This window comes from Aegilops tauschii, chromosome 1 (assembly GCF_002575655.3).
Source record: "Aegilops tauschii subsp. strangulata cultivar AL8/78 chromosome 1, Aet v6.0, whole genome shotgun sequence".
Classification (NCBI taxonomy): domain Eukaryota; kingdom Viridiplantae; phylum Streptophyta; class Magnoliopsida; order Poales; family Poaceae; genus Aegilops; species Aegilops tauschii.
In genome coordinates this window covers 11902134-11926749 of record NC_053035.3, presented here as the reverse complement: position 1 = coordinate 11926749, position 24616 = coordinate 11902134, and the positions used below count along the sequence as shown (strand labels likewise).

At 40.9% G+C, this 24616-nt stretch overlaps 2 protein-coding genes across 2 annotated transcripts; one reads left to right on the top strand and one right to left on the bottom strand.

The window, feature by feature from the left end:
• Positions 1-16260: 16260 nt before the first annotated feature.
• Positions 16261-21455, top strand: LOC109741991 (uncharacterized). The gene is made up of 9 exons (XM_020301082.4): positions 16261-17257; positions 17766-17821; positions 17900-17982; positions 18208-18286; positions 19302-19412; positions 19986-20095; positions 20229-20312; positions 20829-20866; positions 21034-21455. The coding sequence occupies exons 1-9, from the start codon at positions 16363-16365 to the stop codon at positions 21102-21104; spliced, it is 1527 nt and encodes a 508-aa protein (XP_020156671.3). The 5' UTR covers positions 16261-16362; the 3' UTR covers positions 21105-21455.
• A 147-nt stretch (positions 21456-21602) lies between these two features.
• Positions 21603-23702, bottom strand: LOC109742027 (protein DEHYDRATION-INDUCED 19 homolog 6). The gene is made up of 5 exons (XM_020301112.4): positions 23434-23702; positions 22503-22615; positions 22311-22388; positions 21965-22203; positions 21603-21873 (listed from the first exon to the last, which is right to left on the bottom strand). Exons 1-5 carry the CDS (start codon positions 23522-23524, stop codon positions 21765-21767), a joined length of 630 nt encoding a protein of 209 aa, XP_020156701.1. The 5' UTR covers positions 23525-23702; the 3' UTR covers positions 21603-21764.
• Between the last annotated feature and the right edge of the window lie 914 nt (positions 23703-24616).

The following is a 24616-nucleotide window of genomic DNA, read 5'->3' as shown; positions in this document are numbered from 1 at the left end:
GAGAATCTTGGTTGCCTAAATTTTTTCACATAGCTTGCTTGGTTAAGTTAGTGGTAATATGCCTGTCGGCAGCAACAAAGGCTGCATGCCTTACTTAGTTAAGTTAGTGGTAGAAACGTAGCTTACTTGGTAAGCTAGCATGTGACGCAAGTGCTTGCCTCAATGCTAGTTGATATTTTGCTTCGGTCGGTTTGGCTGTCCTATATAAGGAGCTTCACACCCCGGGTTGTAACTCAAGCCATTTTCAATCCAAAGCAAGCCAACGAGCTACTTTCAGGTTCAAACTAGTAGTACGAGCAGTTCCATGTTAGTGTATGCATGAGTTTGTTCTGCTAGCTTACGCAAGCTGTAGTTTAGGTTGTTTCTCTTCTGCTCTGTCCGATCCTCGGAAGCTATAGTCGGGCTAACAGTCAGTGCTGTTTTGGTGGTGGTGTTCCCTAGACGGGCGGAATTATCCATGTATGCGTTCTCAACCCCTGCGCCTGCTTGCTAACTGAACAGTTGAGATATGTAGCGTGGCGTCGCAAAATCAACAAGAAAATCAGAGTGGCACAGCGGAAGTATGGTGGGCCCATAACCGATCAACAGGTCCCATGATCGAAACCTGGCTCTGATAAGCGGTTCTATCAGGTTTTGTCCACCTGATAAATCTTGATTGGGCCACATTTGTATGAGCGTCTATATTTCTATTGTCTTTTCCAAAAAGAAATGTAGAGAGGGTACTGGAAGAGGAGTAGGGATGAAAACAGACGAAACTGGGTGATGTCACGTTTGTTTTCATTTTTTTTTTATGAAATGGAAACGAATACAGAAATCCTGAAAACAAATACAAAAGCGAAAACTATCGGAAATAAAAATGGAGCGAATACAAACACGGAGTAGAGACGAAAGCAAAGTGTTTTCCAGAACTAAAGTCTAAAGACCCCGTGAACCATCGACCCAAAAACAAGGAAACAAACATAGTCCTACAATTGATAAGATGATTACTAAATATTATGATATATCATGGCTATATAATAGGATATCTGATTGATGGCAACGTGCTAGATTAGGAATTAGGAATTCTGCTCGCATGCTCCCGTGCTCGATGCAGTAGTAGTACTGTAGATGTTGGGCCGTCTGAGCCATTCTGCTTATTATGTGTAGGGCCTAATTGTGTCTTCATATTCAAATAGAAAGTTCCTTATTAACAGAAACGGAAAATTTCTTTTCCGCACCTGTTTCACCGAAAAACATCATTCCGTTTCCATTTCCACTTCCGTTTTTCCTCGCCGTTTCCATTTTTCTACTCCATTTTCATCCCTAGAGAGGAGGAGGGTGTGGTTGCTGCCAAAAAAGGAGTAGACGTGAGTACATGCGTATCTCATTTCACACCCATGTTGACGAAGCAAAGTAATCTGTTATTCTGTATATATCAACGCAAGGATATTTTGGCCAGTTTCAATAGAAATCACGTAGCGCAAACACATAATTAACGTCACTTTATTCTTGCATGATACGGTGTACAGTAAGTCACAGCAGCGCTGCTGCAGGGACGAGCGCTACGTACGTACGTACACGCTGGTATCTATTACATTCCGTTCACGTACGGGGGCCAAGCCCTAGCCCTAGCCGATGACGGGCATCTCGGCGACGAGGAAGTCGTCTTCTACGTTGTCTTCTAGGAAGAAGACGGCGACGCGCCCGGCCACGTAGCCGCCCGGGAGCGGGGTGCCCAGCGAGAACGGCACGGCGACGAGGTCAGGCCTGTCCTTCTCGATCTGGTCCATCGCATGATTCACCAGGGTGCCCACCAGCTCCGGCCACGACGACTTGCTCATCTTGGTAGCTATTAGTATATGTAAGATGATAGCTAGGTAGCTAAGATGCGTATCTATGTGGCGCGTTGCACCATGGTCTATTTATAGGGAAAGCCATCATACATTTGTAAACAAGTTTGCGCCTCGTTTGGTCAGTGCAATTTTGGTGGTGGTGTTCCCTGGACGGGAGGAATTAAGCAGGACAAAACCATCATTCATAAGAGTGACCGCCCATGTACGCGTCCAGGACCCTGCTTGCTTGCTAAGAGGCATCTTCAAGGGATACCCGTAAAACTCCGGTATAAGTTTGATTGGACACTTTTGTTCATTTTTGTAATCCATCCTGCATCGGTCCGCGAAGTAGTCTGGACGTCTGTTTTCCGGCAAATCGGAGACAAACATGGAGGAGCTATACCGGAGTCCGGACATCCACTTGACCAACCAAAGAAAAGCCTTCGCCTGGTCCTTCTCTCTTCTCTCTCTTCACATGCATGGTCCCTCTCTCATCTCTCTCTCCTCTCAACCGGAGACCACACCACAAATAACCCACCCCATATGGTCCTCACCTATGTTTTCTCTCCCAGTCAGATACTTTGTAATTAGCGTTGGATGGCTCCCTCATGTATCATGTCCGTGGACCACGTTCGAACACAAAAACGGGTATATACCGAAGGAATTTGTGGGTTGGCGTTGGAGATGCCCTAACTGAGCAATTTTTTTTTGAGACAAAACTGAACAGTTGCAGATATGTGCCTTGACGTCGCAATTCAACAAAAAATCAGAGTGGTGGAGAGGAAGCATGGTGGGCCCATCTATACCAATATAAAAAGACCCAAAGGGGTAGATCCAAACCATCTTGACCGTCAAATCATTTTATCTAGCGGTTCAAATCGCTCCAATGTTGAGCACCGAACATGTTTAACGCTCTAATTACCCACCACTGCTATTGGTTATAAACACGTTTTGACTCAACGCTATCCCATGAAATCTGCCATGTAATTAATATCCTATCGTTCCCGCGTAAAAAGTAATTGATATCTTACTAAATATCAACGTGCAACAGATATATCTTACCTAATATAACGTGCAACTAATATCCTACCTAATATAAACGTGCATTGCACGTACATTATTACTAGTAACCCACAAGCCCCGGGATTGAAACCTGACTCTGATAAGCATTTTTGTGATTTTATTTCTATCGGCCTCAGTCCAATATGATCAGGAGTGCGTTTTTTAGAACAATCGGGAGTGCGGTTATGTGCATGTAGAAAATGTTTAAAACATGTATTTTTTTAAATGTACATTATGTATTTAAAAAAGTACAGCGTGTATCAGAAAAATGTTTCCCGTGTACTCTTAGAATGTATATTGTGTATTGAGAAACAAGTATATATATGTGTGTGTGTGTGTGTGTGTGTGTGTGTGTGTGTGTGTGTGTGTGTGTGTGTTCAAAAGAAAGAAAACTGATACAAACCGACAAAGAAACAAAAAATGGAGGAAAATGAAGGAAAACAAGAAAGAACAAAGAAAACAAAAGTATAATGAAAAAAGAAAGAAAAATTGAAAAAAAACAAGAAGAAAACAAAGAAAAGCAAGTGAATTGAAAAAAAACAAAGGAAGCATGTAAAAAAACAAAAAACACAAAGGAAAAAAGAAAAAGAAACAAAAGAAAAAGAAAACCAGAGCTGTGAGCGAACCTACATGCGACTAGCAGAACGTCCATGCGTTGCTACGGGCTATGCATATATAAATTAATTAAACAAATGATTAAGGTTGTCTATAAGGTCAAAGCTCATTTGTTCTCAAAGGTCCGGACATGTTTAGACATCAAATGAACGCTTAGTAGGCTCTTCAAAATTCAACCATATGAACAGTCCGGACTCCCCCAAATTTAGACCATATATGAGGGAGAAATGCGGTTGTTCAGACTATCCCCCATGTTATCTCCAACACATGGGCCCAACACAAAAAACCCCACCCCACAACGTATCGCCCCCTTTTTCTTTCGGACCCTCTCTTTCTCACTCGGTTTCTTGCCGTAGTGTGACATTTCTCGCTGGAGCCTCCTTCTTTAAAATCAAATGACACCCACCTCACCTTCGTCGTGCGTTCCAAGAAAGATGAAAATTTTCATATTTATTGTATAATAAAATGGATTAAACTAACACATAATATTGGCACAAAATAATAAATAACTATAGAGATCAGTCTCAAAGGTCCATTCAACTTCGCAAATGCACACTGACATGGGAGGTAAGTGGCAACCTGAATGTATTCCTAGTCACCGATAAGCTCCACCTCCAGCCCAGATACCATTCATTGCTAGAAGGGATAATTGATGTTCTTCTCTTCCTCGTCTTTCCCTACATCTTCTACTCCTAGTCTCTTCGCCAACCCGTTTTGTTGACGCCAACATCAGCGCGTTTGTCAGCGATGCCTCATCTTCTTCTTCTTCCTCCTTCCTCGCCAGTTTTAATTCTCATTCCTACTTATTTTTTATAATACTCTTCCTTTCTTGTTTCACTTTATATTTTTGGAACACTCTTTCCATCTCCAACACCATGGACCACTTGGTTGCTTTAGTTCCTTTTTCCTTCTTATTCATGGAGCACTCTCCCTTTCAACTGTAGCATGAACCACCTCACCAATCTAGTGTCATGTTGTACTCATCCGCGAACGTTTCAGCAACCGTCAACATATGAACATCCTGCAGAGCATGGTCGTCATCCATCTTGGTGAACGCTAGGTCGTCCATGTAATTAATTACACAAATAATTAACAACCTACGTAATTCTCCGCACGCCTGATTAACTGCCAACCAAATCAACTAATTACCAGCCTAATTGGAAAAAAATCTCTACTTCTAATTATTTGTAGGCATAATTAAGTGTCTACCTAAACCATTAATTACATTAATGATTTGGTTTCAAAATTGATTGGGTACAAAAAAATAATTTCTATTTAAATGGACCTAATTAATTGCATACATAATTAACTGTCTACTTAATTAATTATATTAATGGTTTTATTTCCAAATTGATTCAGCGCTCGATTTCCAAAATATTTTCGCATGAATGGCTGCTACGAATGACGACTGCCACCAAGTATTGTAGGACACATTTCCTTAACGAATTTCTTGATATTTGAATGGACATACTTGATTTGAGAATGTAGTCTGTGTGTCTCTGTGTATTAATGACAAAAAATATAATATGACCGTGTCCAGGAACACATGTACATGGTGGTATGACGACACGCCTTCCATCACGGCCGTCCTCGACGTCGTGATGCACGCCTTGGCATTCTCGAGTATCACGCAAGTGTTAGGCCCGGCCGCGACATCCTCCATGGTGTCACGCACGGCGTCCTCCATAGGGCACGCGGATGCGTACGCCCACAAGTAAAAGATATGTTCTTTTGTTGTTTAGGAAACATGTAATAGTCAACTAATAGCGGAGATAATAATAATGATATAGTGAGCAGGATTAATGATTTGTTATTGAGGAATATATCTCATTTTGTTTTAAAAGGTTATCGAGGAAAATATTATGTCTATATTTTAGGAAGGTAATCTTAAATATATGGTGCGAGTTCTGAATTCTTAATTACCTATTATTTACGTGATTGGAATGAATCAGAACCTTCCAAAGTAAACACGAAACAAGATATCTCCTTCAATAAGATTTGGTTTTTTAATGGAAAGGAGAAAAACCAGTTGATGGGAATGGTGGAAGGTGACGAATAAAAACCGGATAAAAATAAATCATACCAGGCTACCAGCTCCTCCATTAGCAATAGAGATACGAATGGCAGTGAAGCAACCGCGCAAATGAGGCGGCCTGGTTTTTTAGCGAAAAAAAAACGTGACTTTGACCGAAAGAAAAAAAAAGTAAACGCGTTTTTTCGCACAAAAAAAAAATTCAAACATTTTTTTTGGTCGAAACGCTAAGGAAGACCGGGAAAAAACCAAAACGTCGAAAAACCCGGAAAAAAACCGTTTAAAAAGCCGAAACGCGTGTGAAAAAATAAAAAAACAAAATCTGGAGGGACCGTCCAGAGCGCGACACATGGCGAATGGCTGAGAGCGCGCCAAGTAGCGCTGATCGTTGCGAGGCTCCCGAAGGAGTGCTCGTTAACTAGTTGCTCCCGTCGGTCGTGGCTTTAGGCTTCATTCACTAGCGATTCCAGGCCTCATTTTGTGTGCTCGTATTCATTCGGCTGGTCAATGGTTGATTGGTCGACCATTGACTTTTGGAAGAAATACAGGATTTAGAAAAAAAAAGGCTTATGAATTTAAATAAAATGTTAGTGGATTTGAATAAGTTCACGATTTACAAAACAAATCGCAGATTTGGAAAAAGTCATGGATTTTTTTAAAAGTTCATAAATTGAGAAAATTGTTCATAAATTTGCAAAAAAATCATGACTTTTTTAAATCATGAATATGTGGCTCTCGGGTGCCACACATCCCTATATGAGTATTAAATTTTTTAAAATATCAGGAAATTTAAAAAAATGAAATTTTGAGATGCCTGTGAAATTTTCAAAAAAATTTATAAATTTAGAAAAATGTTTCCTAGTTTAAAAAATGGTTGTTGCAAATAAAAATGTACAACATTTATTTTACCGTGCATGTAGAAAATGTTCAAAACATGTTCTTTAATGTATATCATGTATTTAAAAAGGTATAACGTGTATCAGAAAAATGTTTCTCGTGTGCTCTAAAATGTACATTGTGTACCGAGAAAAAAGTACATATGTGTTCAAAAGAAAGAAAACTGATACAAACCGACAAAGACACAAAAGAATAGCAAAAAATGGAGAAAATTGAAGGAAAACAAGAACAAAAAACAAAAGTATAACGAGAAAAGAAATAAAAAAATGAAAAAGCCCAAGAGGAAAACTAAGAAAAGCACGTAAAATGAAGAAAAAAGAAAACCAAAGAAAGCTGGTAAAAAAACACAACGGAAAAAAATAAAAAGGTACAAAAAAGAAGAAAACCAGAGTAGTGAGTGAACCTACCTGCGACACTAGCGGCAGCGAAGCAACTGTTCTAACGAGGCGGCCTGCTAGGCGTCGCCCGTTGGCAATTTCTATTAGGAATCGAATACAAGCGATGGGCGGCTGTACAATGATTGACGCGCTACTATACGGTGATTGACGCTCCCGCTGGTCAACTGGCGCTCACATGCACACTGGTGTGGGCCGGCCTATCAAGCAATGTGCTTCGCTCGATCAGTCGCGGCTTCAGGCTTCATTCACGGGCGATTCAAGGCCTCATTTAGGTGGTCGTATTCATTCGCTCGGTCAATCGATGATCGGTCGACCAATGACTGGTCGACCATAGACTTTTGGAAGAAAACCCAGGATTTAAAAAAGGCTTATGAATTTAAATAAAATATTAGTGGATTTCAATAAGTACAAAAAATTACAAATAAATAGCAGATTTGGAGAAAATCAGGGTTTTTTTTAAGTTCTTGAAATTGAAAAACTGTTCACAAATTTGAAAATTGGTAATGATTTTGAAAAATTGTTCACGAATTTGGAAAATTGTTCATAAATTTGGAAACAAAAATCATGAATTTGAAAGAAATAAAAATCATGGATTTGTCTCTCGGGTGCCACACATCCCTATATGAATATTAAATTTTAAAAAATATCAGGAAATTCATAAAAAATGAAATTTTGGGATTTCGAACCTGGGTGCCCATTCTACTCCCGCGTTTAGTTACGTGAGGAATGGATGCCCTTGGTATCCGTGGAGAAGAAAATATTGCCCAACATATGATCCATCCAAATAGGTTTTTCTACACGGAATTCTTTGTTTTTTTATCGAGAATATCACGAGCTCCCACTCCTCTCGAAACTAAACATGGGAGTATAATGGGCACCCATGTTTGATATCTCAAAATCCTGGTATTTGCTTTAATTTAATATTCATATAGGGGTGTGTGGCACCCGAGAGTCACAAACCCTCATCCGATATTACAACCAATATACTCACATATCACGTATGTTAAAAATATTTTTTCTATTAAAGAAAAGTATTGTGACATTTTAAGAAAATATTCACGTGTTTCCAAAAAATATCTGTGAAATTTTCACAAAACATTATGCAACTAAAAAAATGTCCATGTAGTTTAACAAATGGTTATTGCCATTAAAACAAATGTATACCGTGTATTTGGAAAAAATGTTACCATGTATTTAATTTTTTTCAAAACATGCATTTTTTGAAAATGTACATCATGTATTTCAATAGGTCCAGCATGTATCAAAAAAATCATGTGTGCTATGAAAAAGTACATTGTGTACTGCAAAAAAAGAAGATATGTGTTCGAAGGAAAGAAAACCGGTACACACTGGCAAAGAAATAAAAAGAAAATAAAAAAAGATGACAAAGGAAGACAAGAAAGTACAAATAAAACCAAAGTATAACAAGAAAAAAAGATAATAAAGAGTAGCCGGTCAAAAAATGAAGAAAAAAGAAAAACCAAAGAAAGCCGGTCAAAAAACAAAAATACACAAAGGAAAAAAAAACAAAAAAGAAGAAGAAACTGAAGCAGTGAGCGAACTTGTTGTATCTTTTAGTTAAACTTAACTCTTTGGAGTTGTTTTCTTACCACGGTACAGAGCAGACGCAAAGTCACCACAGACGCCTCTGTAGTCGACCGGGACGTGATAAAGGACTTGAAGCTTGGTGGGATGATTCCACCATAAATAACCTAATCTTCTGAACTAGCCTCAGTTCGCACTCTTAGGAGTTGTTGTATATATATATACCAATCGTTACATCCACATGGCCTACATGTTCCCATGTGTAGGTTCTATGAAGGTGGCATTTTATGGTTGATATTATGTGGAGACTAACGAAGGTAGCTAGATCTCTATAGTTTTGTCCATGGATGCTACAATGCCCATTAGTGCAGAACCGGACTTTAGCGCCGGTTCATAAGGGCCTTTAGTGCCGGTTCTGCAACCGGCACTAAAGAGTGGAGACTAAAGCCCCCCCCCCCCCCCTTAAGTACCGGTTCATCACGAACCGGTGCTAAAGTGCCACCACGTGGCACGAGCCAGGCCTGGGTGCGTGCAGGACATTAGTACCGGTTGGTAACACCAACCGGTACTAAATGTTTGGGGGTGTTTTGGTATTATTTTTTATTTTTCCTTTAATTTTGTGTTTTCAATTTAATTTAGTGATTATTTTAGTTGTTAAATCATTAGGTGAAAGTACCGCAGATTAGTTTCGACTGGATGCATGTGGATCCTAGCTAAGTGATCAAGTATATGCCATATCCATATTATACTTGATCACCTATAATTAAGTGATCAAGAATAATATGGATATGGCATATACTTGATCACTTAGCTAGGATCCATCCAACTGAAACTAATCTGCGGGTTTTTTATAAATGATATAATAACTCATCATCATCATCATATTAATATAAAAACTCTTGCATCATATCATCAACAACAGTAAATTAGCTAGCTAAAAATCATCGTCATTACCACTGTTTAAACATCATAGTCATTACCGCTATCTAATCAGCACCAACACTAGCTTAAAGAAAAAACATTCACTTGTACCAGAAGCAAAGATATCATCGAGTTCAACATGGTCATCATATTATAAGCACTCATAACACCACAAAAGCAAATCACCCTTTGAGATTAAGTTCAGGACGAAGAACACGGACATGAGAGGACAAAAGTACTAAGAGCATGAACTAGCTAAATCACTCCTGCTGCTCTCTCTCAGGTAAAATAGCATAGAACATGTATAGCTCTCCGGATTCATCATACTGGAGCATGCAGATGAATCTGTCTCCTAATCGTGGGTTGCGCTTCTCATTGCTGCCCCCTAGTACTTCTTTGTTGGGATCGTTAACAATTTTGCTCCAATCTTTCACTATTAAGCATTCATCGCTGTTAGAAATCCTGAATGCACTCATGTGCAATGTAGGATATCTTGGTCGTAAGCTAACCATTGGCATGTGACCTTTAGTCTTGACCCACTAAGGCACAACTGTCATCGGGAGTCCCTGTTGAAGAATATCGTATAGTAATTAATATACTTAGCAATGAAAGTTTAGCAAAAAAATAATGTATGCAAAAGATGCACTGAGGACAAATACTTACCATCTTTCGTAAATAGATGCGACCGTAGTTCAATACGATCACTATTGGTCGCACGTTTTGAGTACTAACATTTCTAAGTGCAGGAAGAAAATTTGTCTTAACAGTATGAAGATCCTCAAGCCATGAAACATAATGACTTATCTCCTCGCAGTTTAGTTCAGCTCCGGGACAGTAGTAGGTCCTGTCTACCAAGCGTCGGACATGTTTGCTTGATGGAAATAAGCTGTCAATAGAAATTAGTTTTAAACTATTTTTGAATAAACAATATCAAAGACATAAATATGGTTGAGAAACTCACATAATGGTAGAACTGGAGGCGTCTGCACATCAACTCAGATGTCTCTATTACCTTCAATATCATATTCCGGACGAATATCAAAGGTGATAACCATATCAGGCTCAAATGCATAAGCCTTGCATAGTGCTTGCCAAGTTTTGCATCAAAATAGGTGTACGTGTCTGCATTGTATAATTTGACGTTGAAAGTATAACCATGCTCGGTCTTCAGGTAAACTCTCTTTATCTCCATAGTTTCTATAGCACTGAAACCTATCTTATCCAAGACAAAAATTCTTGCATGGCAGGGGATGCTATAGTAGAATAGTGAAAAATTAAAATTATAAGTTGAAGCAAATGAAGCATATATAAGTCATGCTTAATTACGAAAAAAGACTTGTCGTTGTGACTTACTGTATCCACTTCGAAGGTCTCATCCAGCTTGATGCTGAAGCACCTATCATCAACAAGGAAATTTCTGTCGCACAGGCCGCGCTGGTCTTCACAGTATTCGCACTTAATGAAATCTTTTTCGTCGTCAGACGACATTTCCTATGTTCATATAGGTGAAACATTAAACACTTACTCGTTCTATTAATTCAACTAATTCAACTACTTCTATTAGTTCAACTAGTTCTATTAATTCAACTAATTCAAATAAAGTAGCTAGTTCTATATAGTAATATTTTAATTAGATCATCAAATCTCAGATATCTAAATTTTCTTACTAAAAATAAACTAGTTCTATTAATTCAACTAATTCAACTAAGAATTTACTAGAAATAAAGTAGTTCAATTAATTTTCTTACTAAAATATATAAAGTAGCTATATATATAGTAATATTTTAATTAGATCATCAAATCTCATATACCTAAATTTTCTTACTAAAAATAAACTAGTTCTACTAATTCAACTAGTTCAACTAAGCATTTACTAAAAATAAACTAGTTATATTAATTCAACTAGTTCAAATCTCATATATATACCTAATTAATATCTAGCTAATTCATCTAAAATTGACATTAATATTTAACATATTTTCCATATAATTCATCTAACATTAACATTCTAACATTCTTATCTACGTAATTTGTCTAACATTAATCTAAACAACAGAAAACAGAAAATAAGTAAAAACAATATGTGTGTGTGTGTCTGTCTGTGTGTGTGTGTATGTGTGTGTATGTGTGTGTACGAGTGGGGGGCGGCGGCGTACGGGCGGCGGCGCTCAACGGCGATGCGACGGGGACGGCGCGATCGAGACGGCGACGGGCGGCGGGGGCGACGGCGGTGACGGCGACGACGGGCGGCGGGGGCGACGGCGACGACGGGCGGCGGGGGCGGCGAGGGCGGCGGGGCCTGCGAGGACGGCGCGCGATGGGCGACGGCGCGGCGGCGACGGTGATGTCGCGCGAAGAAGTTGGAGAAGAAGTGGTGGTCGATGAAACTGAATTTTTCGTAAGTGCCATATATATAGGAGGGGCCTTTAGTACCGGTTGGAGCCACCAACCGGTACTAATGGCCAATTTTCGCCAGGCCAAGGGGCGGAAAACTGCCCCTTTAGTACCGGTTCGTGGCTCCAACCGGTACTAAAGGCCCCCCCTTTAGTACCGGTTGGAGCCACGACCCTAACTGAAACTCCACCTGCCCTCTGCCCGCGACAAACAACATCTTCTCACCACTACAACCGAACACTTCAATTTAAACCCTAACTGGGCAACTAAAGAATATAGAGACAACCCAAACCAGAGCCCCCCCCCCCACTTCGGTGGCGCCGGAAGGCACCCGAAGTCAAGGGTTATCGACGACGGCAGCGGCGGCTGTAGGAGGAACCCTAGTAGGTTGCTTGTTTTCACATGAGGCACATGTTTGGTCACAAAACAAGCTAATTTATTATTTTGTGGTAACACATGAATAATTTTCTTTTTCACAATAAATACCATGAAATATTTATAGTAGCGAATAAATAATACAACGTAGAGATACAAGAGCTGACTCCTGTGATTACAATATAAAGTCTAAAAGAAACAAGTCATTTTTCAAGATCTTCAAACTCTTTCTTCTTCCATGACACAATCTTGTGCTTTTCTGAAGGTAGCCATAGGAAAATAACAAAGATATCAAACCATAGACCTGTAAATACCAGTGAGGATTCTTCCATAATTTTAGTTTGAGCCGCAATGCCAAAGACTACGATGCACGCACGCAACCATTATAGTAATTGACCAACATCGGCAATGGTACCAACACCGGTATTCCAGGGAAAAACAACCGAACAGCTAGGTCGACGTCACTGGGAGCCGAGAGTACGAATCACCATTGTCGAGGACGTAGCAACCGTCGCGGCGACGATGAGAAATTATCCAAAATCGATCTGGCGAAGTAAGATCTGAAGGACCATACATAGACAAATTTAATCTTCCAAACACCAGCATTGACGCCGAGAAGGAGATCTGGTCGACGATCGAAGGGCCAAAGATTACTTTTTTTAGACGATCCCATCTTCAAAGATGAAGAAGACGGCTACCGAAACCCTAACCCAAACACTACTTTTATCGAGAACTTCACACATGGATCGGGTTCCCCATCCTCCTGACGCCGGCGTAGCGGGATGGGGAACCGATCTATGGTGGATGCGAAGATGTTGGCGGTGGCTAGGTTTTCAGGAGGAGCCCTCGTAACTCACGTTCCGGTACACATACCAGCTAGTTCTCATAGAAATCACGTAGCACAAACACACGACGTCACTTTATTCTTCCATTATACCGTAGTACAGTAGTCACAGCAGCACTGAAACCGTCGCGGGAGGCTAGCTGATGACGGGGGGTCTTGGAGACGCCGCCGCCGAGGTTGATGAAGACGCGGACGCGCTGGGCGTTGTAGTCGGGCATCAGCGGCGCGCCCGGCGGGAGCACCTCGACGGCGACGTCGGGCCTGTCGTGCGAGATCTGCGTCGCCAGGACGCCCACCAGCTCCGGCCACGACGACTTGCTCATCTTGGCAGCTAATAGCTCGTGAGCACCTGACCGAAGATGATAATAAGCTAGCTAAGATGCGTATCTAAGTGGCGTGTTGCACCATGGTGTATTTATAGGGAGAACCACATCGGCCATCATGCATTTCTAACCAATTTTGCGCCTCGTTTTGTCAGTACCGTTTTTGGTGTTGTTGGTGTCCGTGGACGGGCGTAACTGAGCAGTTGCATATATATAGATTGACGTCGCCAATTTAACAAGTAAATCAGAGTGGCGCAGCGGAAGCGTGGTGGGCCCAAAACCCACAGGTCCTAGGATAGAAACCTGGCTCTGATAATTAGATTTTTATTATTGGGCTTGGGATGATGAGCAGTCAACCAGCAGCCCATAGGACGTGGCTCGTGTGCAGTCACCCGAATTTATTTTTTTACCCATTTCTTGCTTTATTACTATTTTAATTAAATGCATATATTCCAAAAACCTAAATGTACTTACCAAATTTAAAAACATGAAATTGAAAAATGCTAATCTAGGGTTAAAAAATTAGCGCAGTTTGAAAATGTCGATAACTTTCAAAGCAAATGTTCATCATAATGGAAAAATGTTCCCGCCTTTCAAAAAATGCATGCAATTTTTTTGGAAAATATGAAAAGAATGTTAAACAATGTTTGCATAATGTAAAAGAAATGGTTCGTGCCACTAAAAGAATGTACGTCACCTTTGCTGGAAATATCCTCGTGTTTCCAAAAAATATCCATGACATTGTAAAAAATGGTACTCACTTCATCCCATAATATAAGATGATATTACAATCAATATACTCACATATCACGTGGGTTAAAAAATGTTTAGATGGATCATGACATTTTAAGAAAATATTCGCGTGTTTCTAAAAAAATGTTTGTGAAATTTTCAGAAAAGCTATACAATTTTAAAAAATGTTGTATGGTTTAAAAAAAAGATATTTCCATTAAAAATGTATTTGAAGAAATGTTACCATGTATTCATAACGTGTTAAAATATATACTTTAAAAAAATATCATCATGTATTATTAAAAGATCCAGCATGTATCAGAAAAATGTTTTACATGTGCTCTTAAAATATGCATTATTTACTGATAAAAAGGTAGATATGTGTTCAGCAAAAAAAACTGATACAAACTGACAAAGAAATAAAAGAAAAGCAAAAAAATGGAAGATAACAAAGAAAAAAGCAAAGAAAACCTAAGTATAACGAGAAAAGAAAGAAAAATTGAAAATCCCAAGAAGAAAAGAAAGAAAAATTGAAAATCCCAAGAAGAAAAGAAAGAAAAGCAAGCAAAATAAAGTGAAAGAATAAAAACCAAAGAAAGCTGGTCAAAAATAAAAAATAAAAAATAAACAAAAAGAAGAAGAAATCCGGGGCAGTGAGCGAACCTACATGGGATATGAGCGGTGGCGATGAATCTGAGCTAACGAGAGGCGGCCCGCTAGGCGTCGCAACAACTTGAAGAAAGTAGTGGAGGCAAAGCTTAGCAATGGTAGCTGTAGCAAGCTTCGCCCCTTTGTGCCAGCTCCTTGTTCTAAGAGCACAGTTTCATCCCTGAGCCCTTATGAATTGCCCTTGCATCTCAATATCTTCTACTCCCTCTGTAAACTAATATAAGAGCATTTAGATCACTATTTTACTATTCTAAACGCTCTTATATTAGTTTACGGAGGGAGTACAACTCAGACTTGTTATTATCGGACTACCTATGAGGATGGAGTTTGGTATCAAAAAATGTTTCCGACCAGCTTTAAGTGACTTCATCCTAATGCAACTGTAGAATGCTTCAATTTCTTCATTTCCTCTCTTGGAACAAAAGCAAACCATTATGTACACACTATTCATCACATCAGTGCTAAATACCAACTACATGACGTAATTTTGTACTTTTTCACGCAAGCTTTACAGAAAACTTGAGTTGTACTCTTGAAGTCATTTTTTCAAAGCATTTGAGTAGGTTTTCCTTTTGACAATATACCATACCTTCATAAGTCAACATGTGTTCAATATGGAACATGTGATGTTCATATTCAGAGTGGATTACGTCGGTGACTTGACAACTTAAATTTTTTATTTTTTAATCGAAGATGTTTGTGTGCGCAAGGTTCGTGCAAAATTTTGTGCTGTTTGGACATATGAGGAGCTTGTGCATAAAAAGACAATTTTCGGGTGTGTGAGAAACTTTGGAGAATAACACTGTTCAGAGCTGATTTTGTCTTTTTTGTATGAGCTACCCAGATGTCTAAACATCACGAAAACTTGCCCACACCTTGCGCACTTGAGCATCTTGGATGCTTAAAATAATTCAGATTTTTTATTTCGTTCACTAAATTTTTTTTGAGTTTATTGTTCAACGCGCGTGTAGATGAGCCTGGGCACCGTTTTGAATTATAGCTTTATATTCATATATTGTAAGAATGTGAAAATTCTAAGGTTGTCGGGTTTACGCTTATTAAGATACTTCGGTCTTGGTATTTGTTGTAACTACTAATACTGGTTTAATTGTCAATACAATCCCAACAAATCTAACAATTTTTAGACATACGAATGTTCATTTGCTCATGAACAATCAATGGTGTGGACATAAACTAAGTTGGTTGCGTCACTAGTATCAAACATTGTAGATGACTCATAATTTATCTTGTGCTTAAATATAATGCTAATTGTAGTATGTTCCCTTACTTACGGGAATCATAATAGATCTTCGCTCGGCTGTAAAAATATTGAAATTACTATGAGTGAAATTTGTACTTCAATTGATCTTCACTCATTTTTATCGAAGTTGTAAACTAGCATGCTTAACTCTACATCAACCTGTATATACACAAATACTCCCTTCATCTGGAATTACTTGTGACACAAATAGATAAAAATAGATATGTCTAGAACTAAAATATGTCTAGATACAACCATTTCTTCAACAAATATTTCCGGGGACCGAGGGAGTGGTAATATTGGAAAACCCTAGTGAATCAATCAAACTATTTAAATCCTTCAATTTGAAGAGGCTCTTTCTGTCTGCTCTACAAACGTCCATCTGGACCGTCCATCCAAGATCGAACGGCCGAACCAGGAAAGAAGCCCTCGGCGATAACACCGTCGCGCAGCCACACGGGGGGAGGGGGAAGTGACGGCGAGATGCTTCGGAGCGGCCGACCGGCAGTGGCCACGGCGGCGGCGCTGCTCCTCTCGCCGGCGGCGCCGGCGCCCCGCCTCCCGCGCCGGTTCCTCTCCCTCACCGCCACCCCCTACCCGCTCTACTACGACCTCCTCGTCCACCGCCCCGTGAAAACCCCCAAATCCACCCCCTCCAACGCCGACGCCGCCTCCGACCCCCGCCCCCCGCCGCCCGACGCGGAGGGCGCCGAGGAGAAGCAGCAGCCCGCTCTCGACCGCGCGCAGCGCAAGTACCTCCGGAAGCGCCGCAGCCGGCAGCTCCCGGACCCGGACGCCACCACGGGGACCAAGCCGACGACCACGTCGGAGATGGTGGAGCTGCGGCCGGAGGTGGTGGACTTCCCGCGGCTGCACGCGCGCGAGGAGGCGCTCTACTTCCACGACGCCTTCGCCATGCCCTGGGAGAAGGACAAGCACTACCGCATGCTCTACCGCCTCGAGAAGAAGTACTTCCCGGAGCAGTCCCTCGACAACGCCTTCGTCGCCGCCGACGACGCCGCCCCGGCCCAGCCGCCCTCCGACGCCGACAAGGGACTTGTTTTCTTCGAGGAGGAGAAGAAAGAGGGCGAGGCGGTCGGGAAGAAGGAGGGGGCAGACAAGGGGGAGGTGCTGGAGAGGAAGGTGGAGGAGTTCTTCAGGGCCCTGAAGAAAGGGCCTGGTGAGGGGAAGGCTGACGACGCTTCGACAGCGGCGAAGAAGAAGACGGTGTTGGGAAGGGCGCCGAGGCAGGTGAAGCGGGATGCGGAGAGGGAGGAAGAAGACTGGCCGCGGCCGCACCTCGCGAGCACGAGGACGGAGCTGCCGCCTCGGTGGGACGGGCCGACCGGGACCGTCGTGCTCATTGACAAGCCCAAAGGTGACACGTTCGCTTCCACATTGATGAATGCTCTCAGTTTTTTGTGAATTCCATGGCAATGTATTGGTTGTGTAATATGCCGATGGCGATGCTAATTAGCAACCCATAGATGAGAAGCATACCACCAGTCCACCTTTTATGTAGATGCAGTGTGTGTAAATGCATACTTGCAGCCTTTATTTTAGAATTGGTGGCCATCTTGCAGAATGAGTAGGTTAGATGGATGTGGTACATTTGATTTCAGATTTGTATGTACCATTGCAGGTTCACGAACTTTTCCGTAATGCAGTCTAGAGTTCATGCTTTATGTAGTTTAGATTTGGCATTTTGAATTACTGGTTTGTTTAAGTGAGTACATACATTACAATGTCCTGTCACCGTAGCAGCACCTTTTATTTGGCCAGTTTTCTTGAAGCCGTTTAATTAGTAAAAGAAATGGCATTGGCAATGATGCTGAACTTGTCTTTCTACTAACTCAAAATGAATTTTGTCTTTTTACGGAATTCAGGGTGGACCTCATTTACTGTTTGTGGAAAACTACGGCGGTTGGTGAAAGTGCAAAAGGTGACTTAACAGCTTTCATGGTGTGTTGTTAATGTGGTGTTTGCTCCCCCCACATGTTTACGGTAGCTTTGGTTGCAGGTTGGCCATGCTGGTACTCTGGATCCTATGGCCACTGGATTGTTGATTGTTTGTGTGGGCAAAGCAACCAAAGTTGTTGATAGGTACTTTCTATTCTTCTCTTTTCGGGGAAACCGTGAGGGTTACTGGAACAATCTTCCTTTCAATTGTCACATTTCAATTTCAAGTTATTCTAGATTGTTATGATTTGGAATAATATCATCTGCATTCTGAAGAACTGGACTGATGACATCGTTCCGTCTCTCCTGCACTAGCATTTTGTGAACTTCAAGCCGATTTTCCTGACTCAATGTTTTCGTGATCTGAAGATATCAAGGCATGGTTAAAGGCTATAGTGGTGTTTTCCGGCTTGGAGAAGCAACATCAACCTGGGATGCAGATTCACCCGTATATATCTTAATATCTTTACAATGATCTACTGAGCATTCTTCTATTATAGGAATTATCAAATGGTTCTACTTTTGACTTATATGATAATCCCTCCATCCTAAAATGTAAGATCATTTTTGACACTATGGGACGGAGGGAGTATGAATCATATGAGGAAGTATAATGGAATGCAAACTTATTAGATTGACAATTAGTTATGCTACCTATGGACTATTCAATGTTGCCAGCAAACTGGAATGTAGATATGCTATCCTGAAAAAAAAAAACCTGATTAGCGATTACCTTGTTGACTGAAATGACCAATGTCTCATTCTCAGTTAGTGTAGTTTAACTCTATACGAATTTGCATTATCCTCTGAATTGTGATGATTCTGGTCCTATCCTTGTGCTATATACAATGTCACAGAAATCACAGTGTGTTTAAGACCAACACATACGAGGTTTGAGGTGCAAACCACCCTTAGGTGTAATCATAGAACTTGGTCGGTTGAGGCACCAAATCAACAGGAATAATGCCATAAAAAGTACACATGTACTTCTGAACTTACTCTGCATGTATATCTTGAAGTTCAAATTCATTTTCTGTTAGTAGGAATAATGTGAAAATTGTGACAGATGACCAATCAGAAGGAAAGGGTTACTATGCACACTCAACTTACCTTTCCTTTGTTTCTTTTAACACATTTTGAGTTTCGTGCTGATATTTTGAAGAGTGCTATAACACTTCAGAGACTACATAATAAATTGCATTAATTTTCATCTTTACTTGGTGCTAAATAAAGCCAGGTTATACTATTGGGCCCTGAAGATTTGCACCTGATATGTTACCATTAAGATCTTAAATTCTGATTTATTCGATCTCACCTTTTATTCGAGGACAATATATTACATCCATTTGTTCTTTGTCACTCAATCCTTGCTACCTAATGAAAACTGTTAATGTTCACACCGACTTGATTTAAATCACGTGCCATCTAGTTTATATTATGCCTAACCATCCATTTGTGACCAGGTTATTCAGAGGGAATCATGGGAACACATCAAAGATGAAGATATTAGAAAGGCAGCAGCATCATTCATGGGTGAAATATGGCAAGTTCCTCCGATGTTTTCTGCCATTAAGGTACACTATATCCTTGTATACTGAAGCCATTGTTACTCCTTGTAATTTATGTCATTCGGTTGCTAGTGCTGGACTTTATAACTTCTTGTTATGTATGAATGAGTGTCTTTGAGACTTGGATGGTCTGCACAACATGTCTCACGCATCTTTTGCATAACAGTCTACACACCGTTCGTATATATTTATGAAAAAAAAGGAGAAGGGCATTGAAAGATATGATGCATTTTTTTTACCCTAGCCGCCCTATCATACTGTAGCTGCTGTAAATAATGTTATGAAGTTGTAATTGGGCATGGTTTCTGATCCTTGGCTGCACACTTGTGATTACATTATCTTGCACAGAAATGTAGAATTACCAGTATATTCCGTTCTTGGCCAAGCAAGAGGATGCTAAACAACCCATTAACATTATATATAGAATAATAGCAGACTATGATGTTTATACAAGTATAATTGTTATGTCTTCAGTGTGTTGGCACATGGGTTTTTCCTGCCTATTACTCACCGCTTATCAACCAACCACGCTGTAATAGGTTCATAACTTGTGTGTTTGCAATTGATCATCGGCATCAGGTTGGTGGAGAAAAAATGTATGACAAAGCAAGGAGGGGTGAATCGGTAGAGCTTTCACCAAGACGTATATCAATATACAAGTTTGATATCGAGCGCAGTTTAGAAGACAGGTATTCTTCCTTATTCCTCCCTTTTTCGACCTTCGCATTCCATGTGGACAATACAGATCCATACTTAAGTGCCTCATACTCTCATGCCATGTTTGAATCCCCTTGAAGATAAATTTTATTTGCATATCTGCAGGCAAAATTTGATATTCCGAGTTACTTGCTCGAAAGGAACATACATTCGGTCCCTCTGTGCAGACTTGGGGAAAGCGCTTCGAAGGTGTGCTCTATTATTCTTTGTAGTAGAGCTTTGTTTTGTTTGCATATATTCCTATATGTGCGACATGATTTAACTGAATCAAAGGCCATAATTACCTTCATATTTATTTATTGGGTTCTCAAAGAGAAGATTGTGCTATAAGTGTGTGCAAATATCATGTTACCTTGTTATCATCTTATTAGTTTATCAAATTGCTTTCTCCCCTAATGAGTGATAGGACTTCATGTGCAACAAGTATTTGCATGTCATTGAACTGGGGGATTCTTTATTGAATTTAACTATTGCACTATAGGTTACTATCTTCTGGTACTGATTCTGTTGAATGTAGTATCACAAAAGTGTCTTCCATTTTATTTTTCTGGAAGCATTTAATGGTTCACTTTTATCTTTTCATATGTGGTCTTAGAGGAATCCTGTTGTTCTACTTGTCATGAATTACTGCCCATGGATACCTCCACCTCTTTTATGCTGATACATTGCGATGACTAAATCTAATGTGTACGCATTTTCCTGCAGCTGTGCTCATTTAACTGCCCTTCGGAGGGACTCAATTGGTATGTTTTATATGAGCATTATATACATCCTGTGTTTTTTTTTTTCACTAGTATCAATAAGTTAGATATCAGCATTATATACATATGTGCTTTCAAGACACATAAGACTCTTTGGCTTGGAAAATGCAAATACTTTTATGCCATTGATTTTTATGTCTGCTTCACAGGTGACTATTCGGTCAATGACGCTTGGAACTTCGACGAACTGCAAGAACAAATCACCAAGGGATACCTATGAGAATTGGCCATGCCCTTTGGAAGATTGCTTTCGAGCGCAGCTATTTCCAGACATGTGGTGGACTGAGGCACTGAGCACTCATGGTCGTGGTGCAAGCCGCTGATACAGTGTTATGGTCTGCATGAATCTGCAATCTGACTTCTTATGTCTCCTTGGAATCAAAAAATTCTTCCGCTAACCCTGACCGATGTATGGCTGTTGCAGTTTTACCATTTGCAAAACTATAATGAATGGATAGCCCTATGTTTTGCAAAATTGTAATGAATCCACTCATGATGTAGCTCTTCTGCCGCAATTTTTTGTCGAATACATTATTTTTTAAATAATATAATGTGACTTTACCTGCCCTTTTGTCTTACCATGTACTTGCTGGATGTTTCTTCTCTGTTGAGACTTTATGTTCTTGCATTATGTGTACTTTTAGTGCAAAAGAGTGAAGTGTCAATTATGTAAAAGAAAAATAAAAGTCACCAAACTGGTTTCTCCTGGGAAGAGACATGGATGTAACCAGAGCTTAGCTTAAAGGATCAAGATTGGTCAATTCAGGTATCCAAGGTTGCAGGTGTACATGTGCCAAGGGGTCAATCTCAACAAAAATGGCACACTTCCAAGATCCTGGGCAATCCTAGCTACTCAAGTGCTATAACCAGCCCTGGAGAATCAGTCCCAAGCCATCGTCGTCATCAGCATCTGCTTCACAAACTCGACCCTCCGCAGCCGCTCCTCGAGGTCCTGCTTCGACGCATCATCCATCACAACCTGATTCAGCCTGCAAGCAAGAAGGAAGCAGAGCATTTGGAGCAGTCAGCCACCATTGTTCAGATTCAGGACCTTTCAAGCTCTATATGCACTGATCATACCTCTGATCATCTGAGGAAGGTGCAGCATGATCAACCTCCTCGGCCTTGCTGGGCTCTGGATCGACGACCGGGGGCGCGACGGTGCAGATGAACTGGGAGAGCAGAGGGTCAGGGGAATGATCATCAGCTACCGGCCGGCCCATGATGTATGAGGATTCTTCATAGTAGGAGTCATCCTCTTCATATGCCTCCTTGTCAGCAGCTGCTGCTCCTGCCCTGGAAGAAGAAGACTTCCTCATCTGTTGTGATCAAAATGGCATTCCCAGTGAGCTGCAATGTGGTTTGCAAATTGATTGCAGTGTCTGTTCATGACATTACTGCAAGTAAAGATGAAGTTTCACTGTACCTTGAGCTGCTGTGAGTGCTGCTCCCTGAAATGCCCGGCCGTGTCGGCCCCGAGGTTGTCGGCGCAGATAGGGCACACCTGGAGAAGAAGAAGAAGCCACTCAATCACCAGAGAGGAATTTTTACATCAAGAGAAGCCACTGAATCACCAGAGAGGGAAATGCACAATGATTTTTTTTTTTCTTTTTCTTACAGCGTTCTTCATGTCAAAGCAGTGCTCCTCCTGCAGGTGGTCACAGAGGAAGGGGACCTCCACCTCAATGTAGCAGAAGGGGCAGGGGAAGTACTCCCACCACTCATCTTCTCCTGCAAATTTGTTTGTTTTATTATACAGTGGTAAAAGATGTGGAGCCAGTGCCTCTGAGAAGAGAGAAAATCAGTAAGTTCACAGCTGCATTTTATTTTTTTCAACTGCATTTGTGAAATTTATCTGCACTTTGAGGGCATTTTTATGGTTTGAAAGGAAAGGATGGGAGTCACAAAAGCTGTGAGCCAACTGGACAGAGACAATATGCAGATAAGCCCAAATTTTCCCACACAAATCCCTCTCTCCCTCTCTCTCTTTCTCCCTCATGTGATTCACACTGCAGACCCTTGCTATTACTGGTTCCCTCCCAGAAATCAAAAGGTTAAAAAGACCATCATACTCTAATAAATTTCGCTGTTGAGAATCTTTTCCTTGTGCAGAGCCGATCTGCTGGATCACATCACAAGATAACGCATGATGTATCCCTGAAAACAGGAAAAATATTGCCTTTGTTGCTCCTGCTTCTAATAGAACAAGAAGATAGATGAGACACATACAAACCTCCCAGAAAGTTTTCCGAAGATTCTCAATAACGCAAGCCACTCCTCAGAAGCCAGTAAAACGAGGGGAGACGGGGAAAAGGGGAGGAGGGGGGGCGTAAATTTGGGAGAACCAAGAACCAAGAACCAAACAGAGCCTTCCAAAGATTCGATCAAACAGAGGGATCAACCAGCAATGGCTGCCCAAGATGTAAAATTTCTATTGAAAATGCGGAGGAAGATCACTGGACAGGAGAAACAAAAAAGAAGAGAGCAGAGAACTGTGGCCAAGAGGGGGAAAGAAGAGAATGGCCAAGAGTTCTTGCAGAGACCCCTACCTGCGGGAGGTTGTTGGTGAGCCTGGCCATGGCCATGGAGGTGCTGCTGCCTCCCTGTTGGTAGGAAGCCATGGCGAGCCTGCACCTCCATCTCCTTCTTCTTCCTCTCTCTCTCTCTCTCTCTGCCTCAGAGTTCTCACTGCTTGCTCTTCTATTCTTCTTCTCTCTCCTGTTCACCTCAGCAGCGGCAGCAGCACACGCCAAGTAATGGCAGAGCAGGGAGGGGGTGGGGTGGGTCAGCCTCGTTGCTCCCTCTCAGCTCCTCATGTGGTATACACACGCGTTTATAAATAAACTAGGATGCCCGTCCGTCCATGGTGGGCGCCTCCTCGCCTTTGTGGCCACAGGAATATCTTCTTTTCTTCCCGTGCGATGACATGTTCAAAAGCAACGCGAGCGAGAGAAGAAAAAGGATGGTGAAAATGACGCCCGTGATGGAATTTGGTTAGGTGAGGGGACAATGTCAATTATGTGTCAACATGAACCCTTTGTTTTCTTGATTGCTCACTTCTGCAACTATCCTAATTGTTGAAGTTTTTTATTATTATACTGCTGTATATTATTTATATGCAAAAAAAACTAGGTTCATGTGCAGTAGTGAAGAGAATGGTGTTTTTGACACTAGCGTAGTGTTAAAAACACTCTTATATTATGGGACAGAGGGAGTAGACCACTTGTGTTCTCCTAATTGCAACTGTCCTAATTGTTCAAGTTTTTTTTATTATATACTGCATATTATTATTTATATGCGAAAAAATAGCTCCATGTGCAGTGCAAAAATGGTACTCCCTCCGGATTTTTTGAAAAATGTCAAATCTCACAAACTTTGACCAAGTTTGTGAAGAATAATATTAACATCTGGAGTGCAAAACATATATCACTAGATTCATCATAAGATGTAGTTTCACATGATATACTTTTGTTATCGTAGATATAAATATTTTTCTCTACAAACTTGATCAAAGTTTGCAAAGTTCGACTTCTCAAACAATTTATATTATGGGATGGAGGAAGTAGTACTATAAAACAATGCGGTATTGGTCTCGTCCATCTTGCTCTTATCCTAATGTGACTTTGGATTAAGCAGGCAGGCACTCTCAAGGCATATTTCTGACCTTTGTTGTCAGCAAGGCACGTTGCCCTGTACGGAACCCTGGCATAGAAAGATTATAGAGAACATTAT

Coding starts and splice junctions, on each gene's coding strand:
- LOC109742027 (XM_020301112.4), bottom strand. CDS start 23,524: ATGGAGGTGCAGGCTCGCCATGGCTTCCTACCAACAGGGAGGCAGCAG. Junction 22,389..22,502: donor GCTTTGACATGAAGAACGCT/GTAAGAAAAAGA, acceptor CTTCTTCTCCAG/GTGTGCCCTATCTGCGCCGA. Junction 21,874..21,964: donor CCTTCCTCAGATGATCAGAG/GTATGATCAGTG, acceptor TCTTGCTTGCAG/GCTGAATCAGGTTGTGATGG.
- LOC109741991 (XM_020301082.4), top strand. CDS start 16,363: ATGCTTCGGAGCGGCCGACCGGCAGTGGCCACGGCGGCGGCGCTGCTC. Junction 17,983..18,207: donor GCAACCAAAGTTGTTGATAG/GTACTTTCTATT, acceptor CGTGATCTGAAG/ATATCAAGGCATGGTTAAAG. Junction 20,096..20,228: donor GAGCGCAGTTTAGAAGACAG/GTATTCTTCCTT, acceptor GCATATCTGCAG/GCAAAATTTGATATTCCGAG.